The sequence below is a fragment of the Xiphophorus maculatus genome, chromosome 10 (assembly GCF_002775205.1).
Source record: "Xiphophorus maculatus strain JP 163 A chromosome 10, X_maculatus-5.0-male, whole genome shotgun sequence".
Classification (NCBI taxonomy): Eukaryota; Metazoa; Chordata; class Actinopteri; order Cyprinodontiformes; family Poeciliidae; genus Xiphophorus; species Xiphophorus maculatus.
In genome coordinates this window covers 20,823,139-20,843,901 of record NC_036452.1, presented here as the reverse complement: position 1 = coordinate 20,843,901, position 20,763 = coordinate 20,823,139, and the positions used below count along the sequence as shown (strand labels likewise).

At 39.8% G+C, this 20,763-nt stretch overlaps 1 protein-coding gene across 1 annotated transcript; it reads right to left on the bottom strand.

The window, feature by feature from the left end:
- Positions 1-2,119: 2,119 nt before the first annotated feature.
- On the bottom strand, positions 2,120-18,017 carry LOC102217366 (somatostatin receptor type 2-like). The gene is made up of 4 exons (XM_005807343.2): positions 17,764-18,017; positions 13,923-14,635; positions 12,620-12,945; positions 2,120-11,089 (listed from the first exon to the last, which is right to left on the bottom strand). Exons 2-4 carry the CDS (start codon positions 14,308-14,310, stop codon positions 10,658-10,660), a joined length of 1,146 nt encoding a protein of 381 aa, XP_005807400.1. The 5' UTR covers positions 14,311-14,635; positions 17,764-18,017; the 3' UTR covers positions 2,120-10,657.
- Positions 18,018-20,763: the final 2,746 nt, after the last annotated feature.

Here is a 20,763-nt window from a genome sequence, read left to right as displayed (position 1 = left end):
CATAAAAACTCTGTCTGGAACCTTCTATTTTAAAAAAAAAAAATTTTTCCTTTGTGCATTTTCATCCCGGTATCTGTCCTCTCCCCTGCCAACACGACAATAAAACTCTCCCCAGCACGACGTTCATTACAGAATACAATGTTTTCACAGTGGAAGTGAATCCTCCGATTGGCACGGCACTTAGAGTCGTGAGTCATACGGAGGCGACTGGGGCGGGAGAGCAAATGAGAAGTGATATGAGCGAATGCTGTCGCAAGTAGGCTCTCTCAAGTGTGGAAGGTTTTAAACGGAGCGTACAGAGTCAGATTAACCTTAAAAAAGAAATTCACAATGAACAAAACGGAAACATGCTTTGGATTTTTGTGGAGAGGGAAACTGTAATTACAGATGGGGAAATATTATTCATTTAAAGTACAGTCAGGACAAAACATATTCGCAGCCGAGGCAGATTTACATTTAGAAATTTCATTTAAACAAGAAATGCATCTTTCTCAAAAAAAGAAAAACAATCCAAAAATACAATGCATCAAATTTAAGCATCTGCCATTTGTCGTCACCCCAGTCTGACTTGCTGTCTAAGTCAACTAGTGGGATGAATAATTTTAGACTTAACTGTAATGAGAGGTCATAAATATCACAGACATGTGAGACAAAAGAATTGATGCATTTGTTTTTACTTATTTACTAAAATAAGGCCATTTCTGTCGTGTACTTGAAAGAATCCACGGCAAAATCCAAACATTAAATAAAATCCATTACATATGTATGTATGTATGTATGTATGTATGTATGAATGTATGAATGTATGAATGTATGTTGGATGTCATTTTTGAGATGCACAATATTCTCTTAGTCACTCTAAAGATAAGACATTTAAAGAGACTTTTGACATAATTAAGAAAAAAAAATGAATATTGAGCATTTTTAAGTAGTTATGTTTCTTTGCTGTATAAATTTGTTTAAGTTATCTTGAATGAAGTGAACTGAAAACGTGCTAAACACTGACTTTTAAAACCTGGATATTCATACATACTGAACCTTGAAGCTAACAACATACACCGAATATTTTTCAAGAGTACATTTTTGTCAAATTCACACTTAAAAATATTTCACAACTTTTCAAAATAATGGCATGCTTTATTACAAAACATCGTTTGCAGGTAAGCTATTTAGCGCCGCTTTTGAAAAGAAATAAAGCTATTCCTTTACCGTGCCAACCAACTATTTTAGGCATTTTAAGATACTAAAATAAAAAAACAAAAGCTTAGCTAAGACTGATTCAGTTTTCTCTCTCTTTAAAAAAAAGATCTCCCTTCCTGTTCTCATTATAACAGGGATATTCAAGGGAGCTAGAGAACATCGAGTCCTCAGAGTTAGCAACAGGGTGTTAGCGGGCAGAATATTAGGGGGAAAAAAACACCTGAGTGAAAGGATGTAAATGAGTTTGAAGTGAACTGTGATGACTAGAGGATTGGGTCAGAGGATGACCATAACTGCTGCTGCTGGGTGCAGGAGTGGTAAGTGGCCATAAAAAAAAAGGTTCCTGGAATTAGCAATAGTGAGAGGATACCGCATTGTGTGGTCCAGGTTAACAGAGGACCTACTGCAGCTGAAGTTGTGGAATTAATTACTTGGGTAACTTTGCACTTTTTTGTAGTCACTATCTGTAATATTACCCAGAACTCTGGCAGAAATATCCTACATCACCATCAGCTTGCTAAAAAGCTAGCGGCTCCTTTGTGTTAACCTGAAACTAAATCTGCTGCAGCATTTTGAATATGTGACGAGCCTCTGTGTACACAGTTCACTGACCTCTCTGCTGAAAGAACCCAGCTCTGTCCAGCTCTGAGTTTTTTCCCCTTTCAGTGTTTTCCCTCCATTCCATTTGTGGATTTTCTTTAGATCATGTCAATCTTTGGAGCCCCTTGAGGAATTCCCGGCCCTCACCCGGTCCCACATCGGGTGGGGGAGGTTATCTGCTTAATGTTTTTATTTGTTCAAGAGGAAACTTAAAATTCCACCAGGGACTTTATTCCCAGAGGGCCCCTCAAGCCACTGTTGCTGAAACATTCTAAGAAAAGCCAAAGTAATCACAAAAAACAACATTTATCCACACAGATGCACAAACACGCTAGCTAGACCATGGGCTGCGTTTTAATTGCAGAGACAAGAACATTGACCCGTCCGTTACAATCGTTGATCACATTATAATATACCATATGGGACAATAAAGAGTCACAAATAAACATCGGCTTTTTGACAAACATAAGTGTAAGCTGGGTATATAATATTAACAAAAGGAGATATCCGTTCTCTGTTACGGTTACATTGCCAACCTGTCTGTAGAGTACAAAGACCTTTGGTCGGTTAGATTTTTTTGAGGAAAAGTCCGCTCTGCAATGCCGTCATCACATGAGTTTTAGACAGTATGAAGTGTCAAGGCACATAGAAAAAAAAGTAACAGCACGATTAAAAAAGTACATATCCACAGCTGTACACCACTGGAAACAAACACTCTGGAGCCACTCGCCTGATGCTGAAGGTTGTTGTTTTAAAAGCTACAAGATTGTACCAGTTCTAAAATGCGAGGCAATGGCTCAAGTGACAGGTCAGGACGTTTGAGGTGGAGTTGTGTTTAAAAGGTAAAATCCATTAACATCTTTCCTGCAGTTAAAAAAAAACCAAACAAACAAAAAACTTGAGTCTTCATTTAGTACAAATCCAAATTCTGTGGTTCCAGAGGCTGAAGGTAAAAGAATATAATTCTACCTTCTCCGATCTCGAAAACAACAACAAATATCGTTCCTGTGAACACTATGTTTCGTGAATTGTGATGTTCGCCATGGAAAGTTGTTGGGTTTCCCTTCCATTCCAACTTTGTCAGCAGCAACTGACAAAGTTTATTTTCTTGGAAAATGGAGCTTGGAGGATGTCCACCTCCGAAGCCCTTCCAGTGTGAAACACTTAAAACATGTAAATCATTCAGTCCAGTCTGATACAAAAATAAAGCCAAAAAAAAAAGTATTACTGTTAATATAATAATGTAATTAAAAGCTGTTTGTTTTGACCTGAAACACTTGGAATGGTCCGCTCACGCTTTCAGTACTTGTTTCAGACAGGCGGATTATTGGTGGCGCACAGCAGCCAACCTCCATTTCCTGTGGTAAAAATCAGCTTCTATGTAAATAGAATTTGCCCCTACCGCTATGGCCTTGTTTTACACTGGACTAGCCGTTAGCTTTAGCCTCTGCAATCAACTAATCTGGGCTTACATGAAGGAGCCAAGAAATTCTGTTCTATTACAGGAAAGATTTTAAGAGTTCAAATGTCCTGAACTTTTACAGAACTCCACACTTTCTGAGAGAGAATCCCTGTTGAAAGGTAATGTGTGTAACTCCGCTCTCAATTGGAGAGTTGAAACGGACGGTAGCGGTAACCAGCCTTCCTCCATGCAAGGTCAAGCAGATGATAGGACAAATACACAGTTTATACTGAACGATGCATCCTCTGGAGTGCATGGAATAGCCCTTCACAAATTAACTTATGTTCACCTGGGAAAAACCTCCTCTCATCTGTACAATATACATTTGCAGGACATAAACCTGGACAAATCTTTTTTTTTAGTCTTTTTTTTTTTTTACATTTGGTGATTGTGTATCCATCTCACTCAAAACGTTTGGTGAATCCTAACCTACCTGATCCTAATAGTGTTTCTACAGAACATAATGTTGAGGGTGGAAAACAAAAGTTTTGGTTTCACAACATGATAAAGAAAGCAGCTAGTAAAGACTTCCCCATTGCAGCCATTGGTGCTTTTAGCGCTACATTTGCGCTGGCTTTGGCACAAACTCTCTTTTATCAACATCTGTTAAACAGCTAAAGGCTCCATTTTTATACATCATCTACATGGCGGGTGGAGATGTATGAATCGCATCCTTTGTTTTCTCACCTGTATGATTAATATTTCACACAGTGAATAGTGTATAAGGTCACCTTATCAGTTGTACTTACAAATGAAAGAAGAAGCCAAGTACATGATGGAGAATTCTGCACTGTAACACTGAGGAAGCTAAAATACTGACTATAAGAGAAACTGAAAGAAACCCAGAGTTCATCAGTGCAGAAAAATCAAAAAAAAAAAGAAAAAGATATGTTTAATTACTGATTGTGGGTTTTTATAAACTTTCTATCACGTTCACTGGGATACACAGAAAAACACAAAACCTTCACACGGAAAAATGTTATGACTTAAAACCTGAATTGTGATGTGAATTTCTATTCAGCCCCCTTCACTCTGTTACCGCCGAAGAAAAGCCAGGGTAAATTTATAAACTGTGGGATGTTCAAACATCCCACATCCCACTCTTTGCACCCTACAGTTCAAACAGTCGGATGTTCAAAACTGAACATCCCACAGATTTATGTTCAAAAATGGAAAGAGCCAACCTTCAACAATGTGGCTTTTTTCCACATGGAGTGGAAGAAAAGCCACAAATTCATTCAGGAATTAATTCATTAAGGAATTTCCATTCCTCCATAAATGCCATGCTTGCCTGAATTTACTTACAGTTATATAAAAAATACATTACCACTGTTTTTGCTGCCAACCAGATGCTGCATTTAGTGGAAATTGTTTGAATATACCATGTATAACTGAAAGAAATATAGGTATTTGGTATGTAATTTAGGGAAATTAGGCATAATTAGATGGCAGGAGAGGAATTGTGTAAAATTTGCGTCATTAGGCATTAGTGCACCACACTAGACAAAAGAAAACCTGAAGCGGTTTGAAACAAATTTGGGGTTACAGTTTGCCCCAAGCCTCGTATGGAACATTACAAAAATGTGTATTCTGGTCAGATGAGGTCAAAATGTAACTTCCTGAGTGACATGCCAGCATCATGATGTGGTGAGATTCTTTTTAGTTGATAGAAAGATTGATGGTAAAAGACTTGAGACAGGTACAAAGGTACAAACCAACATTCAGAGATACTTTGGACTGGTTTAGGTCATTCATATTAATGTATTAGAACAGTCAAGTCAAAGCCCATAGCTGAATTTAAGTCAAAATCCTAAATTTTGACTTAAAATTTAAGTCTTAAATTTTAAGCAAATGTTCAGCCTTTGCAAATGTTCAGCCTTTGCTTTACATTTGATTTGACTGAGCTAGAGCTGTTCCTCAAATAATGGTTGGGAAACTTTGAGATTGGAGCTGCAAATCCAGAAAAGGTGGTTCTGCTCAGTACCTCTACAAAGGAGGGTTGAATAAAAATGCACACCACACTTTTCAGATGTTTATTTGTGAAAACAAAAAAAGAAAATCAACATTTTCCTTCCATTTTACATCTATGTGCTATTTCTGTTGGCTTATCACAGAAATCCCCATTCAGCTTATTAGGTTTGTTGGTGTAATGTAAAAGAAATAGAGAGAATTAATGAATATAAATGCAGAAAGAAACGTATCTGTGCTTCTTATCTGTTCTGATCACACAGGTCGATGGTTTCTGAGAGGATTTATTTGCGAAGCATATGGTTAACGACTTTGTTGCTGCTGGCGTCTGAGACATCTGACAAATCTCTCAGCCACCCAGCTGTGACACCATCATTGAGGTGCTTTTGGGAAGCGTCTCCACCCCAACGATTGGAAAAAGAAAGAAAAAAAATCACCCTGTATGTGTATGCTTGGTTCGTGGACTCATTCTGTCAACATGAATGAAGCGTTAAACAACAAAGAATTTCAATTATTTTTTTAATCTTTTGATGAATCTTCCCCTGCTGAGCAGATATAATTTTCCAGCTACAATTGTGGCTCAATTAAAACTTGATTATTTTAGGGAAAGGTCTAACAACTGCTACGGATGTAGACCAAATTAACTATTAAGAGGATTGCTCGCGGTAAAAAGCAACTAAAAAAAAATCCGGAAAAAGGTTCCGCTCCCTGTTATGTAATCTCAGCCCAGTTCTGTATAATGTATGCTGTGCACAGAATACCAAAAAAAAAAAACCTGTGTACCTTTATACACATCTTTTTCTGTAAGGTTGTAATCACGTAGTAATCCAGAATTATTTTTAACTCAAATTAAAAATGTGCCGAATTTAAGCAGCCGTGAGTCAAGATTTATGGATGAAACATCTCGACTTCAAAATGAAAATGGGAATAAATATGAGGCGTAGGAGATAGTGGTATAGTGTAAAATTTTAGCTTAGCTGTAAACCTAACCAGGCTAAGAAGTTGTCTAATTTTTGTTCTGAGCTCACTGCTAACACTCATAAATGCACTAGCATTCTTTAGCATATATGTTAAGTCTAATACATAAACCCTAGGATGTCTCAAACATTCTAATAATTGCCTCTAACTTATTATACTCTGCAGAATGAGATGCATAGGAAATAAAACTAAGGCAAATGTCAAAAGGGCAAACTGAATTTTGTTTTCTCGGCTTACATGTAGGCCAGCTGAATGCCGGTATGTCATAGGACTCCTTCAGCCTTTTTAATCAAAAGTCAATTTAAATTAAACTATCAGTAGGGGTTCAACTATATGGACCACATAGGACTCATATAGCAGTGAGTTTGTAAAAATGCTGATAAATCCCCAGAGAGAAGGAAGGCTAATGGTTAGTCAAATGGGTTTCCCAATTTAAAAACAAGTCTAGACACTGAAAATGTCTACATTTATGGAATACAAATCTGTAGAGCAGATTAATAATCTAGACTTTCACAATTATGCAGTTAAGTTTGTCGCTGTTTTGTCAGCTAAGTGAGTTTTGTGGAACTATAGTTAGCGTAGTAGCACAAACGTTTCATAACTCTGCCTCATTAGCTGCGATTCGTCAGTCCTCCAAGAGTAAAGTGACTTTTATTCCAAGTTTTGTAGCAGGCTTATATCTTCAATTCCAGTTGTTTGAAGTAGCTACAATCTGCTAAGACAGGTGGTCCGTTTGGCTAGCTGTTAACATTATTAGCTGGTGGTCTGACGATTTTTATAGAACCGTAATGTTTTGTGTTGCTCAAGTAGCATTTTTGTCAAGTCAACCTGACACATGACCTCAGTTGTTCTTCGTTTCTTTTCTCTCTTTTTTTTAAGGGAGATTATCGCCCAACCCCAGATAGACAAATAGAGCAAATGGATCAAGTTCACTGCTGAATTTAGTATGTAAAAGTGAAGAAATAATTGATATGCTAACAATAAACTAGTTGTAATTATACAAGAATATATTAGCTTTTTAAACTGTTTGGCAGTGGCAGCAGATGTTGGTGTGGATTAGGCCATGTTAGCTTTTTGTAGTGGCCAAAGTACCAACATCTGACTGACAGAATCTGTGGACAGAGCTAAAGATCAGGGTGATTTCAAGGAGGCCTTCCAGCCTCAAGGACTTGGTGCTCAACACTAAATAAATAAACCAAGAAAAAAAATACCACTGAGGACATAAAAAGAAAAACAGTTACAAGAAGGGTTTGACTGCACTAATGCAATTAAAATGTTTTATATTTGTTCAGAAGTAATAATTATTTTATCGTTTGAGAAAGGCCTGTGTCATTTCTTGTCAAACAAACTTGGTTGAATTAATAAATAAAAAGCAGTATAAACAATTTTGGAATAAACTGTAACTCTACACAACCATTGGTTCCCTCTGGAACCAATGACCCAATTCCAGCTAAGACTGGCGGATTATTCAATTCTAACAACAAGTATGTACAAAACAAACCTTGGCTTGGGGGCACTTGTGTAATGATAGCTAATCTCATGTTCTAATGAGAATGCATACTGTAGAATCAACCGGAACCACCATGACTAAAATCAGCTGATGTAGAGAGAACTACCTTCTGTTTTAAAGGCGTCTTTGATAGTTGATACCGTGACAAACTTCTACAATAGAAACCATTTATGTCTTGATTTTTAGTACAAGACACTGATATTGAATTTGTTGGCGAAGAGTGAAGATATAACTGACATCCTATGGAAACAGCTGAAACTTTTGCATCTGCTTTTCTTGCTTCGGATCAAGTGGCATATCATTTTTATGTGTACATATTGTTTTCCACTATATTAACTCTATTCACATTTCTTTCTGCTCATTTCCAGTTGGGCATCCAACCACGCTCAGGATTGCACACTCATGTTTGAGTGCGACACGGATTTTGTAGGATCAATCCTTCTCATCGTCACCTTGAACCTTCCAGGATTACAGTTCGGTTCTGCTCACCTCCGGCCATCTTGGATGACTCATTCCAATTGTGTAGAAATCCTCTCATTCGCACTCTTTCTTTTGTTGAGGGTCACGTTTACCCCAAGGGTAATGTATGCAAATATTTTCTGGGTTTTGTGACAAATGAAAAACAGAATACCGAGACTAATGAGGTGCAATAGAGGAAACGGCGTATGGAGGCAATGCTAATCACCAGACAGGCAGCACCCAGAATGTACAGGGACAATTGAATGATTCCGAATACTAAAATGTTAATGCCAATTTAAGAAAGTCAAATACATTACATTAAACTCAGAGTGCTAAAAAAACCTCAAGTCAAGTTTGATTCTGTTAATTTTGTTGATTATGGTTTACACCTGATGAAAACTCGATATGAAAATATCAAGTTATGAAAGCAAGAAAATGATCTTTAGCAAAATAATGTGGCGCAAACGCCTTCACTATCGTGCGAGAGACTGCTGACTTGACTGATGTGAAGCTGAAAGTCATCGATGCCCTTTACAGGGAGCCTCAAAAGGTAAACAACCTGGCAGAGTATTCTAAACAAGCATGTCAACGGCGTTTTGAGTGGAGAGGAAATCTGTGAAAGACAGATGTACACACTGCCTTTAGGGGACTGTAAAGCAAAGCTTAAAGACATTTGTGGATGGATTCAGAGCTTCAGGAGCTGACACATAAGGATGTACCTAGGATATGGAGTACAAGTCATATCTCTCATGTCAAATCATTCCTGAACCACACAAATCAGATGGCTCTAGGAGAACTACTGCAAATAGAGCCTACCTTCCATCAGGTGTGAAAACACCCGTAAGGCGGCCTTGCCTTTCTTAAGATCTAAAAGGAGCCATTACTTCCATACCATGCCATACTGATAGATTCATTCATTCAGGGGAGCCCCTTTCCCTAAAGTACTTATGGTTTTATATAATATGTCTCATATTTATTTTTTGAACAACAAAATCTGGGGTTTTCTTTAGCTGTAAGCCATAAATTATCAAAATTGATCAATTTATATATGGATTTGTCTTTTGACTTTGGAATAAATTAACTTTCCAATAATATTCTAACGTATTGAAATGAATGTATGTATGTATGTATGTGTGTATGTATGTATGTATGTATGTATGTATGTATGTGTTACATAATGCTTGTTCTTCACGCTTATTCAAGAGCTAGCAGCTCTGTTTTTTATCCAGCCTTACTCACTCACCCACATATTCAAGGACCTTACTTTCTGCTATTCTCTTTGATTCATACATCCCACCACAGCCTTTTTAAACTTTATCTTCATCACGCACGTATTCCTCCCTTTGTCCTACTCTGCGTGTGTTTCATTGTTTCTCTCCCCCTTGTTCAAACGCGTGACGCATTTTTCTGCCTTCTGGGATATTTGGCCACCCTCTCATACATAGGCTGACCAAACCAAACGGGAGTCAGAGGGTCACGTTTTACCACAAAGCAGCGAGCTTGTCAAAACACAACACTGTACAAATAGATGTAGGACCCTTTGCAGCGGTGCAAGTGATGACTCCGGTAAAAGTCAGGATCAAGTAGACCTGTACTGTACATATCACCGACTTCGGTTGGCAAGAATATGTAGAAGTTTGCCTTGCCATCAAAATCCATTAAATTCTTGACACACATGAAGCAATCCCTTTGTTGCAAAGTTTCCTCGAAATCTGTTTGCTATGTACAAAGTCAAGTTGTTTTGGAGAAGCAAGGTTAGACTGTGATTTCCCATCCTTGATCATTAATCCGAGATGTTGAATTGGTGCTTATGGGTCGCCGCTACTCCTTCCGTGAAGATAAAAGCCAGACAAACGAGAACAGAATCCATCAGTAGATAAAAGGATACCTCTTTGTTCCCCCTTTCGGTTATAAGCAACCAAACTAATAAGCTGACGTGAATAAAATATACAGTTACACTTGTTGTCTGTGGCGGCGGTTTCAGTCTCTTGCAACTAAAAGGCTACAGAAAATATGAGTATTCCTTTGTTGTTTCTGTCTTTGCGAAGGTGATTCAATAGAGGTTGTCGATCTAATTCGGACTACTCTCCAGCCGATACAGGGCAATGTTGCTCTTGTATTTCTTCACTCCATGTCCGCAGCGGTCTATCTCATCTTACCGCTTGCTTGGATCTTTGAAGAGTGAAACTGACAGGCACCACAAGCACTCATTTCAACCAAAATAAATCTCTCATACTCTCGGTCAATTTGAAGGTAAACAGGTTCCCTCATTTACCCCATCGTCAGGAGTCTATAAATGGAGCCAGTGCACTTTCTGTGAACTCTACGAACCCCTCAAGAAACTGTTTATTTTTCTCTCAGACTTTGCTCATGGGTCCATGAGCTGCCGTTGCATCATTGTCATGGCCTTGCGATCTGAACGGGCAGCAGCCCCATTGCTTTCTTCGCCTCCTTGGACGTCGTCACCGCTCCCTCGCCAATCAGATGCTCGTCTGCAGCTCGCCGTTGAGCAGGGCGGAGTTATGGGTCTCCAGGTTGGCGTTGACGAGCATGGCTTCGTTAACCATCCGGCTCCGGTCCGCCCGGCTGTCGCTGCGCTCTATCTCGTCCAGGCCTGCCACCTTCTTCAGGCACAGAACATTCTGAAAGCTCTTCTTGAAGTTGTCGGACAGGAAGGCGTACAGGATGGGGTTGGCGCAGCTGTTGGCGTAGCCCAGCGCCACCACGAAGTCGAACGAAGTCTTCACTGCTGAGGTGGGCGTTATGGAGCTGGTGACGGAGGTGACGTTGAAAATGTAGAAAGGCAGCCAGCAGAGGACGAACACCACGACCACAATGGACACCATCCGCGTCACCTTGCGCTCGGAACGCTTCCGCTTGGAGGAACACACTCGTATTCCGGACGATTTCACCTGGTGAAGAGACCGGAAAGTGGTTTAAGGCATCCAAAATACAAAGCGAATCCACCGACGGAAACATTAATTCAATTCAAAAATACTTAATCGATCCCAAAGAGAAATTAAGTGTTGCTGTTGCTCATATTAATTCCACATTCTTCTTTAAAGAGTTATTGTAGCTGGTAAAGTTAGGATATTGTGTAAAATGGCAACAAATACGGTGTCTTACAAAAAAAGTTCTATGTATTTTTGTGGGATGGTAATGTTTATTTGGGTTTTTATAAAACATATTTCTCCTACTTTGCAATTATCAGCTGCATTTGCATTGGTCTAAATCCCTATGAAAAACTTTATGGTCAGGTGTGTGACAATATCAAAAAAATTTTCAATGGGTTTGAATACTTTGAGAAACTTCTGTATAAAAAGGAATTAAATTATTCATTTAAGACCTAAAGCAAATTAAAACTGCTACAAAGACAGCACAGTAATGCACTTTCTAATACAGCGCCTAATTCTGAAATACAAAGGTTAGGATTTCTAGTCATTCATTCATCAGAGTTAGATTTACTTTTATGGCACCAATTTATAGATAAAGTTATCTTAGGGGCACTCACAATCCAAAAAACCCAAACACTGCCAGTTTAAATCCTCCTCAAACATCCAGTCCAATACAGTCCCTCTGAGTTCTACTCAATCAGTCCTATTGTCTGGCTCAACTAAAGTAGTCCGAAAAAAACATTTTGTGGGAATATAATTTTAAAATGCTGAAAAGAAAACTCCACTAGTAAAGATAGTTTTTTTTCTCTTTTTCTAAAGCACTGGACACAGCTTTTTCACAATCTCAATCTTCGTTCAAGGATATGTTCTACAATTACAAAATGTACTGAAAGAACCAATGAGCAATATGAAAACAAAGATTTCCCTTCTTAAATTGTTTCCTATCCTGCTTGATCAGAAAGGAACTGCAAACATCTAATATGTTAGCTAGCTAATATCCAATGAAGTTGTGAAATTGATTGGTTTTGAGTAAACCAATCAAGCACAAGTAAACATTTACTGTTCAGACAAACAAGATCCGATTCCCAATCATATAGGGCTCTGGACTGTTTCCAGTTGATTGATTCTCAGAAAACCACTGATAACAGCTAGTTGTTTAATAACCAGTGGTCATGATCATTTTGATTTCACTCCCTTTATGTTATGTCATTTTCATTATTGAAATATTTTTGCACAGTTACCTGTCCTGAAAAGAAATTAAGACAACTGAAAATTGAGTTAGCAGCTAAATATAGTCTTAAAAAACTACATGAACTGGATGGTTGAAACATCACAATGTTCTAGTTCGAAGTTTTCCATTGTAGAAAACTTTTGGTATAGTTCTTTGTCCAGTTTGAGTAGAACTTCGCTAATTTACCAAGCTAATTCCATATGAACTGGTTTCAAAAAGAAATGTTGATAAAAACATTTTTGCGCCGTTTTTGTCCAGCTTGTTTCGTCCAGAACAAAAACAAATTAAATCTTGCACTTGCACTGTCAGTGCCTCACCTTGATTATTATGAGCAGGTAGCACAGACATATCACTGCTAGTGGCATGAAAAATCCAATGGAGAAGGTATAGAAAATGAAGATCTTGTAGTAGAGGTCCTGGGGCTCGGGCCACACTATCCCGCACACCGGCAATTGGTTCAGGCCGCTGAAGATCATAGTTGGTAGGTTGACTATCAGTGAGATGCCCCACACTGTGACGTTGATTAGTTTGGCAATACGGGGCTTCCGCCATTTGGTGGACCGAATGGGGTGAACCACGGCCAGGTAGCGATCAATGCTCATCACCATGAGACAGAAGATGCTGGTGAACTGATTGAGAGAATCTGGTGGAGGAACGAGAAGAGGCTCATCAGAGGAAAATTAGATGTCCCAAAGAAGGTAATAAAAAAGATCTGTAAAATTAAAATTGATATCTATCTCAACCATAGGACTATCCTATATTATGAATTTAGGATAGTTATTACAATTATCCTAAAGCCATTTTATAGCTCATTTTTAGATCTATTATCTCTTATCTTAGCTATTTATCCTCCAGTTTTCCATTGTTATGAAATAGTTTTTCCTTGACCTTGAAAACTGAGGTATTTGATAGTAAACTGAACTTGTAAAGACAAGATACTAATGCCTTGAAAGGACTGTAAGAATAGAGAAATTAACTTATTCTTAGTGGGTAATGATGCTAAAGTTAGCGTCTGCTTGGTAGATTCTGGTTGGTGGTAAATTAGGGTTCACTTTTAAAGTCCTCTTTCAAAGTTTTGTAAGAGTCTGGACAGCGTTTAATCCTGTCCTAAAAATGTGACGGTCTAATTCTACATTAAACAGGAGAAATGAAAGGATTTCTCAAATATGCATGAAAGAATCAAGGTAACACTGAGGCTATATTTTTGATGAGGGAATAACATAACATAATGAAAAGCTAAAACAAATGCATTTTAAATAATACTGCCCCTTTAAATAATTCATTCAAGATATTGGAAACTTGTATTTAACATTTTCTAGAAGAGTCAGTATGAAAAGCTGCTATAGACAAGGGCCTATGATTAAATTGTCAACACCTGCGTTGCTCAAACAATAGAACTTTTTCATAACTCGTAGAACAACACTCTCCAACAGATTCTGCAATACAGAGACATAATTGTTAGCTCTGGCTAAATGGATTGACAGTTTGTTTTATAGTGACTATGCCAGATAACGACTCGGGGATAATTTCTCAGTTGGGAAACCTAAAAGTCCTCCTTCATCTATTAAAAGCTGCTGCCGCTGTCCACAATGACTCATCAGCCTTCTGCTTTCCACCCACCTACGGTCATGATCACCCGGCACAGAGCCTCTCCAAAGGGCCAGCGGACCAGCGCCAGCTGCAGGGCGATGAACGGCAGGCTCATCATGCACAGGACGTCCGCCACCGCCAGGTTCAGGATGTAGATGTTGGTCACCGTCTTCATCTTGGCGTAGCGCAGGATCACGTAGATCACCAAGGTGTTGCCGCATAACCCCACGGCGCACACCATAAAGTGGATGAAGGTGAGGACGACCGAGCTGGTCTTGTCCTGATGGAGCACTCTGGTGTCTGAGAAGTTGCCGCTCGGGTCCGAGTCATTCTCTTGGTTGTAGGCGTCGTACAGGAGGGGCTCGGGGATGGTGATGTTGGGGGACGGTGGGATGTAGGGCCACACATCCAAGGCCATGACTCAAAGACTTGAATCAGAAGGGTCTTATGGGTTTAAGATGAAGTTGGTATGAAAGACTGGAGTCATAAAAGGAGAATGGTAATGGGTTTTACTTCACTGCCTCAAAGCACTGATTTCACTGAATAATAATAAGGTTAAAAGGATTCATTAAGGTTTTAAACTGGGGTAAAGAAACAGCAGCCAAGGCTAGAGGCAAGTGGAAACTTTGTAGTCTAAGAGTTTGGGGATCTGGGGACTGGGGTGACCAGGGTCTTTTATGTTCAAGGAGCCACAATGATCACATTCCAGCGGTACAGTGGAAGTAAAGCAGATCAAAGTCAATCTATGGAGAGAGAAAAGCAATAAAAAAAACATTAAGAGTATACATCCTTTGACCAGTAATAATGACACTTCAGCAATAACCATGGCAACAGTTACAGCGTGACTTTACGAAACCGGCTGTGCATGTTCACCCTCGGTAACGTTTAATATGCCCTTTCTCGATATTGTGCCTCTATATGTTCAGTTTGTTTTCTTCCATCATCTGTAATCGCAGCGTTGTTGCGACTCCCAGCAAGCTTTTGGCAGACAGTCGCATCAACAAGGCGACGGACCATTCCGGTTTTCATAAGACATGCAGTAAAAATAACTTTTGGCCATTTTCTTCTGCATTTGAGAGATAGTGGGGGAGTGCAAACATGAGGGGTGGTGGTAAGCACTTCGGGGTTTGTAACAGAACAGCCACAAGGACACAGACTGAACAACATCCTGAATAAGCACACAGGATTGTTTTGTTTTTTTTCTTTTAGTGGCACGTACACATTTTTTGCTCAGTCCCCAATGGGCTTTCTATTTTCCTCTCACTTTCTAGCACAGAACTCATATCGAGTATTCCGCCAAGTTTGTGTGTATATGTTTTCGATCGTGTGGGGTGTGTGTGTGTTCTGCCTCCTGCGCAGATGCATACATTCATACATTCGCCTGAGCAAAAGAGAACGATGAGGGCACCGCGCTGCCAGAGTCGAATGTTTATTCAATTGATCTCTGGGACAAACAGCTCTGACACTGTGGCAGGATCACTCACTACCCGCCCCCCCTGCGGTGACTGCGACTGTCTCGACGGGGACAGACTCCATGAGCTCAGCTCTCAGAGTTGATTTTTGGAGTAATGGTTTTTGTGTCTGAAACGATCTGAGTGAAGATTAAAAACAAACTGAGGATTTAACCAAAAAAAAACCCAAACTTTTTCTTTAAAGGCTCTTATTCATCCGTTAAAAGTCTGAAAACTGCCAGAAAACTGCCCCTTCTTTTTCCATTTTGGACATATTAGGACAGATAAATGTAATCACGAAGCAAGAAATTCAGTCGTTTTTATTCCAATTCCCACTTTACTAAACCCGTATGGTTGTCAGATGGCAACGTGACGTCATTGCTTTGATTTTAAACAGAAACACGACAATTGATCCTGCTGCTACCGAAATAATCAAATTATTATAATGTAAGAATTGTCATATTACAATTATGATAATCCTAACACTATTAAGAATAACAGTAAACATCATAAATGTGGCAGTTTTTTCATACTTATTGCGAAAAATCCTTTTTACCATTTTGCTTTTACAGTGTAACGCTGTGAATGTAACAAGCTAATATTGGCTTAGCAACTAGCCTGCAGTCAACTGCGTTACAGAGAAACCACCGATAGGTAGACCAGAATAATTTTAAAATAGCATTTTAATAAGAGTTAGGGGTGCACCGATGAATCGGCCCCGATTTCCTTAATTTTGGAGGCTCTGTGATTGGCCCATACTTTCATGTGAAGCTGATCTTATCTACCTTGTCAATGCTCTAAAAATCAAACACTGTCCTCTTTTGCTCTGCGGTGACAGAGGTTTGACCACGTCTGCACGTTCACGGTTAACAATAGTCACCCCGCTGTTACCGGGTCAGCAACTTTCTTGCGACATTTCAGGCAAAAACATCAGTATCAGACAAAATCTCCGTCAGCAGGTCAGGGTGTTTAGAAATCGGTAACCAATGATCGGCCAGAAAACTGCAATCGCTGCACCCCTAGCTCCAAAGCATAGTTTAATATTGAACAAGGGACAACCATCTGTCATATAAAGGCTTTAAAACATAAGTCGTTGTTTGGTTAATCTATATGAAGTGTTTTATGTATATTTCCACTCAGCCAGGTTTGAACTGAACAGTGTGCAGCAACAGGTGGGGAAGGGGGGTTGCGTTACTCTGTTTTCCATACAGCCAGAGAAACCTGCTGTCAGCGCAGCACTCGGTCCGTCGTCTCATTCAAAGGATTTTGAGCAGCTTTAAAAACACACTTACTGAAACCTCGCCGGGCCGCAACCAAACCGCTGCTTCACAACCAAGTTTAACAACATCAGCTGTAGATTTAACTGCTCAAAGCAAAGATTCAGAGCAGAATTTAAACGGCACCAGCAGCATTAGAATGCAAAGGTCCACGCTATTTTCTCAATTAAAAACTCAAAAGAAGGGTGAAGCTAAGATGAATTATTTTTTTTCCTCTGAAAATCTCCCTGCCAATTGACTGTGACATCTGTGAATGCTGCGGGGGGAAAAAGCAGCGGGGGGCCAGAAATGATTCAGTCAGTGAGAACACCAAGAAAAGAAGTTGGGAGGGGGGAATAGTTTCTGAATTCAAATGTAATATTTTACTATTATATCTTACTCTTTTTGAAAGCCGCTGTGGTTAAGTTTCATGTAAGGAATTGCATTCGTTTCCCTACAGATACCGGAGAGCTCGGCATGACGGATGTCTGGGAGGATGAAGGAGTGAGTCAGAGGCAGGACAGGTTTAGGATTTCTGGAAAGGTGTGATGATTACTTTCCTAGGGGTTAAAGTCAATTTGGCGTAATATGTTTCCTGTCATTACAAAGGACAAGTTATTATTTTGTTCTGGCTGCAAATAGAAGGTCTAATAATGAGCTTGCTCTGCACTCTGTGCGTGAAACGATGAGGATGAGGAGGAAGCAGCAGCATTCGCAGCTCGGCTTGTTACAGCCTCACAGTTAACCTGCAGGCTGCAGGAAGCAAAAGAACGTCCAGCTCAACGGGACATTTGGTCATCCTTCACTTTCAGCTGTCGAGATAGCAGCAATACAATCTTTAATTTCAAAGTAGTCCTTTAAATAGCATGAAACTTGTATTTGGAGTAAACAAAAAATCCTGCATCTGTTAGTTTTTCTTCATTTTTTTTTGAAGGTTACACTTGTTGCCATTGTTTTCTTACCAAAAAAAAAAAAAAAATGAAGAAGCAAAACTTCACATGTAAATCTTTAACATTGAAATTCCAGTATTCACGTGAGTTCAAGAAACTGAATGAGTGATCACGATTGTTGTTTAATGAGTTGACTAGAGCCTAAATGGATCAAGAGCGCAGCGTCCAAAATATCAGTCCCCCCCACCCCACCCCCACCTTTTTTTTGACTTACGTTTAAACCAGAAAGCTTCATCGTCACTGTATCGCGTCCGGGTTGTCCCGCGGTAGAGCTCGCCGAGTCCCGCCGCTCCCAAACGGGGCTCCGACCCGCCGGAAAGCCGCATCCCGCCAGCCTCTCCATCCACCTGCTTCCCCGCACTGTTACGCACGGCGCGTTCAGCAGCTTCTCCCAGAGCCGCCGTTTACGTTACATCTCTCAAGTCATTTTTGTTTTATTTATTTGCTTTTGTTTTATTTATACATTGATCTTCCCCCCCCCCACCCCACCCCCCCAACAACAACAACAAAAAAAAAGAAAAAGTCCCAATCTTGGAGATTGAAATTGTGAAGCAACGCCGGTTGTGTGGTGAGGGGGAAAAAAATAGAAGGGAACCGTGCGCTCGGTGTCCTGGCACCGGAACCTCCGCGAAGAGTGAGGAGTAGCGGCGGGACGCAGAGAGATAGGAGGAGAGGAGAGGAGAGGAGGGCGGTTGATGATGGTCGGAGACAGATTACTAGGAACACCGAACGCGTCACCGTTTTTGCGTTGGTGTGTGCGGTACTTTGCTGATTTGAGTCATGAATTGCCCCCCTCCCCACTCACCCCCCAGCCGCCTATGGCTTCTTTGAAGCTACTGGCTCTGCACGTTTAAAGTGGTTTCCTGCACCAATATCCTAAACACAGATTTTTAAAATTATTATTATTATTATTTTAAAAAAAGAAAAAAAAGACAGAGATAGCAGAATTTCAATGAATCAAAAAATGTTTTGTTTTTTTTACCCAAACAATTTTTTCAATTAAAAAAAAAGTTCTTCCGACTAGGTGAAACATTTTTGATTATGGTTACTTACAGCTGATGAAAATGTACAAATAAGCCACACACACACACACACACACACACACACACACACACGCACGCACGCACACACACACACACACACACACACACACACACACACACGCACACACACACACACACACACACGCACACACACACACACACACACACACACACACACACACGATCAACTGGAATTTATATGGACCAATAGAAATACTTCTTTTTTTTTGCCACAGAAATGTTATTCTATGACATTTCATACTTTCATGGTGAAGACTGCTGCAGAGTGCATATTATTATAAATTGGAAAGTTAAGTGGAGGGAGAAACGTTACTGCAATATAAATCACAATACGCACACCTATTCTTATATGTATTGTTCAATATTTTGATTAGTAGATGGTGTCAGTGAGTTATTTTACTGTAACTGTATCATATTAGGAAAACTTAAAACGACAACAAAGTTGTAGAGTAATGCGGTAACATTGATTAAACCATAACTCCACAATCACTGTTCTAATCGGCAATTAATTTATAAACTGGTCAAATATTGAATCCAAGCAAAATTGCGATATGACATATTGACATATTGTGCAGATATGTTGTATACCTGTTTAAGCTGCAGTTTGGAGCCCCACTGTGCATCTGATCAATCAACAAATGATGTCTTTAACACACATTGAATGTGTCTAAAAGGTAAAAAGACAATAAAGATAAAGTTCCGAAAGGACTGATTGTTGAATAAAAATAGTAGAGTTTTTAACATTTTCTGGCAGAAGGTAAGGTCATTTTATTTATATAGTGCGTTTTCAGCAACAAGGCAATTCAAAGTGCTGACAGAACTGGATCCTGGACGGCTCTGCCAAAGGTACCAATACCTGCTGACTGACTGAGCAGCGAGAGCTAAACTTTACAGAGAACATATATTTTAACGTCAAGCTACAGATCTGAGACGTTCAAACCAACAATGCAGGTGAAATGTTGTCAAAGCCAACATGGCTTCTGGAACTGCTCACCCCCAAACCGGCTGATCACCTCTGTGCCACACCGCATCTGTGAATTAATTCTTTCTAAAGGAATTCTGACTAAATATTGAGAATACATACTGCATAATACATTGACATACTTTACAATAGGCCTGGATTTCTATCGTAAAACCCCCCTTTTTAATCTTCTGTACTATTTTCATTTCCTGAGCAAGTACATTTTGGGTTTTCATTAGCTGTGAGCCGTAATGGTCAAATTGAACAGAAACAAACCCTTGGAATATACATATAAACATCATTTCTTGTCTTGAATTATTGGAACGTTTTAGCAATGTTCTAATTTGCTGAGATATACCTGAAAAAGTCAATTTAGTGCATACTGTACCTGGACTCTAGGGGCCCAAATGCTTCTCTTTTAGATTCTTGAGATATTTCCGTTAGCTGATTCTTGCCGAGTCGACCGCAAGATGCAGCATCGAACCGATGCAAACAGAGCGTATCTTCACATTCATCCTGCTTCCCCTGAAATTATCCTAAAGTGCCATTCAGGCCTTGCACGTGCTGAACACGACGGCGCGGACCGCTGTCGGCCAACAGCACTGGCACTCGGATGGAGGGCTTTAGAAAAAAGCCTCTTCTCCCCTGTCTTTATACGAAGGAGGCCTTTTCGAGCGGAGAGCGGTTGACGGGTATATCTCACCGTGACCTCTCTCAGAGGAGAACTTCATGGGAAAATGTCCTGCACTCATCTCAACTTAGCAACACAAAAGTGCAGCTATTATTACCAGCAGCTGTTGTCTTATCAAAGATTTATAGTCCTATTTGTGCCCAAAATGATAGGGAGTATCGGCGATACTCAGAGAGGGGAAAAGGGACGCGAGAAGTTAATAGAACGGGATACTGAAGGTCTTCTGTCTTCCGTCAGGGCGAGGATCGCCGTCATGAACGAGCAGAGGTCTCAAGCGCCGGATGGTTCAGAAAATTCTCATTGACACCTTAGTCAGGGATCTGTTATAAGAGGCATATCATTACTTTGAAAAGATTAGTAATATAGGTCTCTTTCTTCTTTATTTCACCCCTTTCTCTACGGTGTTCATTGACTAAAGAATGGTGTGTAAAAATACAAGTGTCACTCACTCTCTTTGGCCATCGTCGGTCACCTGAATTAGGTCAAGGTTTCCTCATG